This window comes from Astatotilapia calliptera, chromosome 5, assembly GCF_900246225.1.
Source record: "Astatotilapia calliptera chromosome 5, fAstCal1.2, whole genome shotgun sequence".
In the NCBI taxonomy this organism is placed as follows: Eukaryota; Metazoa; Chordata; class Actinopteri; order Cichliformes; family Cichlidae; genus Astatotilapia; species Astatotilapia calliptera.
The window spans coordinates 13,956,181-13,965,454 of NC_039306.1; the positions used below are offsets into that span (position 1 = coordinate 13,956,181).

The 9,274-nt window shown below is 41.0% G+C and overlaps 1 protein-coding gene across 1 annotated transcript; it reads left to right on the plus strand.

Annotated features, from left to right (window-relative positions):
• Positions 1-655: 655 nt before the first annotated feature.
• LOC113021860 (zinc finger BED domain-containing protein 1-like) lies at positions 656-3,000 on the plus strand. Its single transcript, XM_026166669.1, has 3 exons — positions 656-1,773; positions 1,950-2,202; positions 2,363-3,000. The coding sequence occupies exons 1-3, from the start codon at positions 656-658 to the stop codon at positions 2,777-2,779; spliced, it is 1,788 nt and encodes a 595-aa protein (XP_026022454.1). The 3' UTR covers positions 2,780-3,000.
• Positions 3,001-9,274: the final 6,274 nt, after the last annotated feature.

Consider the following 9,274-nt stretch of genomic DNA (forward strand, 5'->3'; position numbering starts at 1 on the left):
AAGTCTGAGAACATTTTTTCAAGTCAAGTCTAAAGTCATAAAATTAATGACTCGAGTCTGACTCGAGTCCAAGTCATGTGACTCGAGTCCACACCTCTGATAATTAAGTTATAGACTATATTTACATGAAAAACGTGTATACTTACTGCATTTGAATCATTTTAACCATATGTAACCACCTGCATATGTGTTTGAATAAAAAAGGCCTTGATTTTGCCACCCCATTTGATTTCTTTGGCACCCTATGAAAATTTCTCTAGATCCGCCCCTGTACTCATGCAGTGGGATCCTAAATGTGTTTACACAGTTTACATATTATGGGGTCTTGTTTTCCTTATGGAGATAGATAAATAAATAAAAGTTAAGGTGAAGACATTTTTGCAGACAGAAAGTTGTGATTGTGGTTAATGTTAGACTTAGGGGTGTCAAATTATCGCGTTAATTGCGATTAATTAATTACAATGCTATTTAGCGCGTTATGTTTTTTAATCTCGTTAATCTAATTTTTAATCTCTTGACGTCATTGATTTTGTATGAGAGTTGCTATGTTATAAAATCCGTTTTTATGTGCTGGGCTCCTTGTGCTTGACTTGTTGGGGGTGGAGTCACGTCGTGAGGTCAAGGTGAGAAGTGGTGATTAGCTTACAGTGTGGATATGGAGGCGCATCTGAGAGTTGTTGGCCCAATGAACGGGAAATTTGTATTTCATAAACGCCCCGACGGCACCATTGACAAAGGTAAAGTGGTCTGCCTAGAGTGTAAGAAGGAGTTTGCTTACCACCGAAGCAGCTCAAGTTTGGCCTATCACCTCAACGCAAAGCACCCAGCCGCGAGTGCAGCAACAGCTAGCAGTGAAGACGTTAGCAATATAGCAAGCCAGAGCAAAGCTTTTCGCCAAACAAAACTAGAGAATACCCCTCGTATGAGCAAGTCTGCGACCGACAGGCTGACTAATGTTATTGCCAAGTGGATAGCGATGAACTGTAGGCCGATAAATATAGTAGAGGACGAAGGATTGACAGAGGTGTTGCAAATTGCGTCCAATGACCCGTCATACAAGCCGCCGTGCAGGACTACAGTAACGACCAAAATCAGCAAAATGTACGACGGCGAAAAGGAAAACAAACTTGAGATTTTGGCGGAGGATTCTCCCAACTGTGTTACTATAACCGGAGATCACTGGACCTCAGCTGGCAACCACAGCTATTTTGGGGTGACTGGACACTTTATTGATAGTGAGTGGAACCTCAACTCATTTGCACTGACCGTCATGAGAACAGAAACCAGGCGCTTTGCTGATAAATGCGCCGAACAGTTCCTCAAGGTAGCAAATGACTGGGGTATTGAAAACAAGATATCCACCATTGGCACAGACAGCGCAGCAAACATGCTGGCTGCTATGAGAGCACTTCCATATGAGCACATCGCCTGCAATGCTCACATTCTCCAGAGGACCATCACGGTATGTCTCGATAGCAGTGGTTTTGTCGGTGTACTGGCAAAGTGCCGCAAGATTGTTGGTCATTTTAAACAAAGCCCTGCGAGTACCACAGAACTTAACCAACAACAAGTAGCACTCGGAAAGAAGAGCGATCAACTTATACAGGATGTACCCACCAGGTGGAACTCGACTCTCGCAATGGTCTCACGCCTCCTATGTAACCGAGAGGCTGTCCAGGCTACGTTGGACCAACAGAACCACAGGTTGGTCTTGCCAACCGAAGCTGAGTGGGCGAAACTGCAGAGGCTGGGGCTCCTGCTTGAACCATGCAAGTAAGTTCAAATAAACACCTTCCCATTTTAATTATATAAACTACTGTTACATGTGTAAAATCAAAATTAATGAACATAACAAGGAACTTTTAAGGACAATTAAATTGGAAATCAGTTACACTTTGATTTAAATGAATCCAGCTAGGTTTATTTAGCAAACCTCTCCACCTCTGCAGGTATGTGACAGAGCTGCTGGGTGGTGAGGCCTACGTCTCTTGCTCTGTAGTGCTGCCTGCTTTTCGCCATCTGTACCGTGTCATGGACATTACTGATGATGATCCTGCCTACGTGGTGAAGTTCAAGAATGCCTTCCAGAAGGATCTGGCAGCACGACGAGCTAATGGCAACGAGATATGGTTCGAGGTGGCCACAGCATTGGATCCACGGTTTAAGGATTTGAAATGTCTTCCAAGAGAAAAGAGGGAACAGGTAGGACAATAAGGTTAAGCTGGACTAATGAGTCCAATTCATTATCAAATCAAACTTTTATTTATTATATGGAACACAAAGTTCTTTACAAGATTAAATAAAATAAAATAAAAAAAGCACTTAGTTTTAATCACAATCATTCATTCATTCATTCATTCAGGTGTGGACCATTCTGGAGAATATGCTCCAGGCAGCAGAGCCCAGAAGAGCAGATAGTCTCCAGCCCTCCACAGAGGATGATGGACCAGCTCAGAAGAAGAGGAGGAGCGAACTCCTTCTGGGGTCTGACTCTGACTCAGAAGATGGAATTGAGTCTGGAGAGCTGCAGCGCTACAGAGCAGAACCCAGCATCAGTATTGATGACTGTCCCCTGCAGTGGTGGTATGCTCACTCAGGAGTCTATGAAAAGCTGTCAGTCCTAGCACAAAAGTACCTGGCCTCCCCAGCTACCTCTGTACCCTGTGAGAGACTCTTTAGCCTTGCAGGCCACATAGTGCAAAAGAAAAGGGCAGCCTTGCTTCCAGAAAATGTTACCAGGCTGGTGTGTCTTAGCGACTGGCTGAGGAAGAAGAAATGAGACACATGTGGTCAGCATAGCTGCTGTGTCATTTGTAGCCTACTAGAATAGATTGCTTGATGTTCAGCACTTTTTTTGTGATGGAAGAATACTTTGATGTGCTAACTTGCAGCACTGCAATGTCAGTTTTATTTTTCATTATCTGAAGCAGAGGAATTTCAGTGCTGTATTGCTCAGAAAAGAGCAACTCTGATGTGCTAACTTGCAGCACTTAATTTATTTGATTTGATTTGTATTTATTTTTCCACTTATTTTACAAAAGAATACAACAGTATGTAAATGGTTGCATCTGTTTAACGTTTGTTAAACAATAAATGACTTTATAAAGTCACTTTCTTTGTTATATCAGTCTTTTGGTCTGCCACAATAAGTTGAGGGCTTTCCTCAGCTATTTTTAGGTGAGATTAAAAAAGAGATTAATTAGATCAATTAATTAAAAATCATAATTAATTAATCTCTATTTTTTTTAATCTCTTGACAGCACTAGTTAGACTAAATTTTACTTTTCCTCTAAATTCCTGGAAACATGTCTCTGTGTGTGTGTGTGTGTGTGTGTGTGTGTGTGTGTGTGTGTGTGTGTGTGTGTGAGCGCCCAGTACTTCTAATGCTAATTACTTACAGAGGAAATAATGAAGTATTTTTTGTGTGTGTGTGGATGCACACTCCATAATTTTGCTGTTGTTAGCAGTAATGCTAATTGCTAGCATCAATGCTGATGAATGATGAAGGACTAATACAGTGTGTGTGTGTGTGTGTGTGTGTGTGTGAGAAAGAGAGCTTGTGTCTGTGTGTGGTGTGCATATGGATAGCAGTGTGTATTTTGTGTTTACACAATGTGCATGCACCATCAGTCACTGTCCTGTCATTAGCACTCATGCTAATTGCTAGCAGACAATCTAATGGAGTGGTCCCTCCGGAACATTCAGGAAGCTCAGACTTCCTTCAACACCAACACAACTCGCTTGGGCATGTGTGTGTCATGATGGGAGGATTAATGAAGGAAGCAGGGAAATGATCTTTCCCAGTTAGTGTGTGTGACAGAGATACATTTGCAAGTCTGCATGTGTGTCAGCAAGAGACTGATAGAATTAATGACAGCGTCCAAAAGGTGTGTGTGTGTGTGTTTGTTTCAATGTTTGTGTGCTTATGTTACACTGTTCCAAAAAATAGTAATGTCAAATTATTTTACTGTATTTTACAGTTGTGTACTGTTTTTCTAGAATATCATTACATTTACATAAGTAGACTGTGATCTGACATGTCAAATGTAAGATAACGTAACATCACTGTAAATGTAATAAAACACAATTTACTTGCTTGTTAAATATATTTTTTTGTACATATGCATATTTAGATTGTAAAAATACATCCAGAAATGTCTCCCATCATGCCTTGGGACATGTGCTGCTGTTTAGATGTTCTTGTTTTATTGTTTATGGTTACGTTACTTTTAACTGTTATCTTGAATGTTGTGTTTACGCCGTGGTGCAGAGTCACTGACAGTTGTTGTTTTGTAGAGAGAGTGCTGTACCATGAGTGACTTCTGTTGTGCTGTTGTTGAACCTTGAGGCACATTGTAGCACCAGCAAGTGTTTTAATAAAGAGCTCCCCCTACCAGTTTGGGTTTATATAACAAGCGCAATCTCTCTCTGTGAGCTTCTTTTTTAAGATTTCTCTGCATGCCACAATGTAAAACATTGCATGGACACGCTGTGCTAATTATAAATTTTGAAAAAGAAATGTAGCGGTAGGAATTGCAATTAATATAAATAACATGATGCTAAGCATCAGCCAATGAATGTGAACTAACAACAACAAGGTGGCGGGTATGGCTGCGACCGTAGGAAAAAACCCTAATATGAAGGTATTTTACTGTGCATTTTACAGTAATGTTCTGTTCTTCTAGAATATCATTAAAGTTACGTAAATAAATTTCAAATTCAAATTTTATTTGTCACACACACACAACCATACACAGTATGACATGGGGGTGAAATGCTTGTAGCTGTACAATGCCCGACCATTAAATGACAGAAGAAAAGTTTTACAATATTTACAATTTACAGTTTACTACAAAAATTTACAAATTAACTTAGGAATTTACAGTAAAGAATGTGCAAATAGCAGAAGAGATTATAAAGATAAGGATTATAATAGACTTTGACTTCACATTTTGAATGTAAATTAACGTTAAATCAGTGTAATGTAATACAACATAATTTTCACGATTATTAAATGTATCTGTCTGTACATATGCATATTTAGATTGTTAAAATACATTCACAAATTTATCATGATTTCACAAATATCTGTCCGTTATTTGAAATATTGAACTGTTGAATTCAAATGTAATGCTATGGAAAAGTATATAACATGATCCCTATAAGCTTGTGTTACATCACATAAGTATTATTATCATTGCTAGTTAGGGCGTTCGTGGCTCAAGAGTTGGCAGTTCGCCTTGTGATCAGAAGATTGCCGGTTCTCGCCCCGGCTCGGACACTCTCTGTCGTTGTGTCCGTGGTCAAGACTCTTCACCTACCGCCTACTAGTGATGGCCAAAGGGGCCGATGGTGCGATATGGCAGCCTCGCCTATGTCAGTCTGTCCCAGGGCATGCAATCAATTATTATTTAAACCAACTGTTAACTGTATATTTCTGTACATTTACATATTATGATTCATATTTCCACATTCAGTGACCTTGTTTATAGGTAATTTCATTGTTTGATCACGTAAAAATGTTCCTAATTTAATGTCTAAAAGCACTTGGAAAAGGCAGAATCCCATGTCAAATTAGCGCAACAAACTCTATTTTCATTACTGAAAATAACCGTATTCTTATGGGACAGTTATTTTCTGCTATTTTACGGTCGTATTTTGGCGCCCCAGCTGCCGGAACATTACCGTTTTTTTAAGATGTTTTTTTTTCCTATTTATAGATGATTTCATTGTTTAATCACATTACCATGTTCCTAATTTAATGTTTAGCGGCACTTGAAAAAGGCGGAATATTACCGTTGTTTTAGGATGTTTTTTTTAACAGTGTACTATAGACAAGGAAAAATCAGTTTTAGGTAGTTCTACCACATGTAGTTAAGAAGCAGCACTGATTTCACACCATAAAGTAACTTTTTTTTGGGGGGGGGGAATCAGTGGGTCTTTAAGCTTTTGATTCAGAATAAATCATCAAATGGTGAGCTTAATTTATTTTGTATCTAATCAGTCAACTACTTATTTGGTGGGCTATGAAAAGTATCATGAATCTAGATAGCTCGTTTTCAGATTGGTGAATGTGAATATGTACAGTATGAGGCGGTAATGCAAAACAACAAGGCACTGGCTGTTTCTAGTTTTTAGGTTTTATTCAGAAAGTAAAGCAAAGTGCAAAATGGAAAGACGATTGGAAGAATTTTAAATGAAACAGGGGAAAAGTTGATGATTATTGAGCAAACATGTCAGATACAAATTATGAAGAATACTTTTGTGTTTGCTGCCAGTATAACAAGACAGCTTTGTGCTGTTTGTATTACGCAGCTCTTACCTTTTCAACCCAAAATGAACACTTAAGGTTTGCTTGAAGGTTTTTGCTTCATTTTTTTTTCAAAGCTTTCTCACATGCTCAGAAGCATTCATCAGCAGCTGTAACTTGCCAATGACACATACACACGCCTGGGGCGTCTGTATCCAGGAAGGGTCCTAAGGCTAGACCCTCCTAAGGCTAGGCCCCCCCATGTTAAGCGAGCCTGCCGCAGACATGAGTGAGCGAGATTAATATGAAGTCATGCCGGCTCGGATGTCGCCCGGATCAACAAGGTCCGCGTCAGGTGTTGAGGAGTTGAGACCCCTTGAGGGCACTCTGATGAGAAGTGGGCTACTGGAACAAGAAGGCATCGGTGGACAAGAGATGAAAACAGGGTGTTGTTGGAATGCTATTACGCAAGTAACCCCAGCGAGAAGGGTTACATGAATAGGTGCAGTGATTCCCAGGAGCAACATGTGAGATCTCTGTGCAGAAGAGTGCAGTCCTAGGAACAGCTAAGACACTACGCAGGACCCTCAAGCTCCCAGGCCTCAGGTAGAGGACCCGAGCTGGAAGGACAGACTGCCGGCTGGGGCGAGAGTAGGGGTGCAATGATACACAAAATTCACGGTTCGGTTCGGTTCGATACTTTGGTATCACGGTTCGATATTTTTTCGATACAAAATAAAATGTTCATGCCTTTTTAACTCATTCACTGCCATTGACCCTCTACAGTTCGCATACCGCCACAACAGGTCCACTGATGATGCCATAGCCCTGACACTACACACTGCCCTGTCACACCTGGAGAAGAGAGACACGTATGTGAGAATGCTGTTTGTAGATTACAGCTCAGCATTCAATACCATCGTTCCCTCGAAGCTGGACAGGAAACTGCAGGATCTAGGACTGAGCAGCTCCCTCTGCAGCTGGATCCTTAGCTTCCTGTCTGACAGACGCCAAGTGGTCAGACTGGGCAGCATCACCTCATCCCCCATCACACTGAACACTGGTGCTCCACAGGGGTGTGTACTGAGCCCTCTCCTAGGGCTGGGCCATATTATACCGTTCACGGTAATACCGGTATAATGTTAGGCAACGATAGGAAAATGAAATATCGCAATAGAATGGGAGTAAAACGCGCATGCGCAGTGCCTTTGTTTTCATACGCACATGGCCGATTGTTGAGTGAAACAGATGAACCAGAATTGGTTTGTAAAAATGGTGCAACTTCCGTGATGTGGAACTGGTTTGGTGTTTGTCCGTCAGATACACAACAAAGCACATTTTTTTTGCAGAACATGCAAGCGGCCGTTGTTATTGTCGTATTTGTCGGACTAAGATGCTCTTAAATCTGGGAGTAATCTGGGTCCTAAACTCCGTATACTTCAGGTCAAACAACACTGCAGCATCACTTAGAGTTAAAAACTGTCTAAATTCTTTCATCTTTAATAAAACGATCAGCATTGCTGCTTTACCAGGTGTAACTATAAAGTTTAACTTCCAGGCATCCATGAAAACAAAAGTTATTACATTTAATGGAGTTAGAAGTTAGCAGGAAGCTAGCGGAAGTTATCTCGCTAGTTTCGCTAGTTACCTAAGCATGATATTGCATGTTCTGACTGAGAGATTTCTGAAAAAAAAATCAAACGTACTGCTCTGCTATCACTTCCAACATAAATGAAGACAGGAAACTAAACAGCAGTGACGTTTGTAGGGTTACTGAAGTTGGGCTAGCTGGTATATAATGATGTGCTACGTGATCGCTAGCGACACAGCTATGTTAGCATAACATAAACAGTGAAGCTGGAGGACGAACACTAACACTTTTCCACTTATAAAAGTTAACGTGAAGGTTCTTCATGGTTAGAAACAAATGCAATCGCATGGCAGGATGCTGTAAACGGACCAAACTTCAGTCAGGAGAACAACTGAGATAATCCATCCACAATACGAGGTTAGTCATTAATATACTGCAACAACATGGGAATAGAGCAGCTGCCAGAGAATTCAACATTAATGAATCAATGGTACAGAAGTGGAGGAAGCAAGAAGAATGAGTTTAATAAAGTTTGATTTATCTGACTGCTTTGTTTCGCTTAATGTGCCTTATAATCCCGTGCACCTTATGGTCCGAAAACTGCATACTGCACACTGCAGTTTAATGTTGCAAAGCACCTCTTTTTAACTTCAGTGGATATTATACATGGTTATGCTCAGGATATGTCAGCCCATTTCTACTGGAAATGCCTTTGGTTAAACTTTCAGCAAGGAATTTGCATTTGCACTGTTACATTTTTATAAAGCTTTAATGTACATAAAAACCAGCTTCTTGTTTAAGTGAAAATAAATGGAAGGTTGTCTTTTTGCGCTAGTAATGTTGTGGAGTTGTATTTTGTCTCGCATCAATTATATCGTCGGTTATATCGTTATCGCAAATTTTCAAATATATATCGTGATAAATATTTTTGGCCATATCGCCCTGCTCTACCCTCTCCTATACTCACTCTACACCTACGACTGCACAGCCACTAACAACTCCAACATCATTGTGAAGTTTGCGGACGACACTACAGTGGTGGGTCTTATCACCAATGGTGATGAGACGGCTTACAGGGAGGAGGTCAGCGCCCTGACCCACTGGTGTCAAGACAACCATCTCACCCTCAACGTCGCAAAGACAAAGGAGTTGATAGTGGACTTCCGGAGGTGCAGAGAAGTACACACCCCCATCACCATCAACGGCGCTGCTGTGGAGAGAGTGAGCAGCTTCCGGTTCCTTGGTGTACATCTGGCTGAGGATCTTACGTGGTCAGTACACACAAACAAAACAGTGAAGAAGGCGCAGCAGCGCCTCTTCTTTCTCAGGAGACTGAAAAGATTCGGCATGAGCCCCCGCATCCTCAGGACCTTCTATCACTGTGCCATTGAGAGCATCCTCACTGGATGCATCACCACCTAGTATGGCAACAG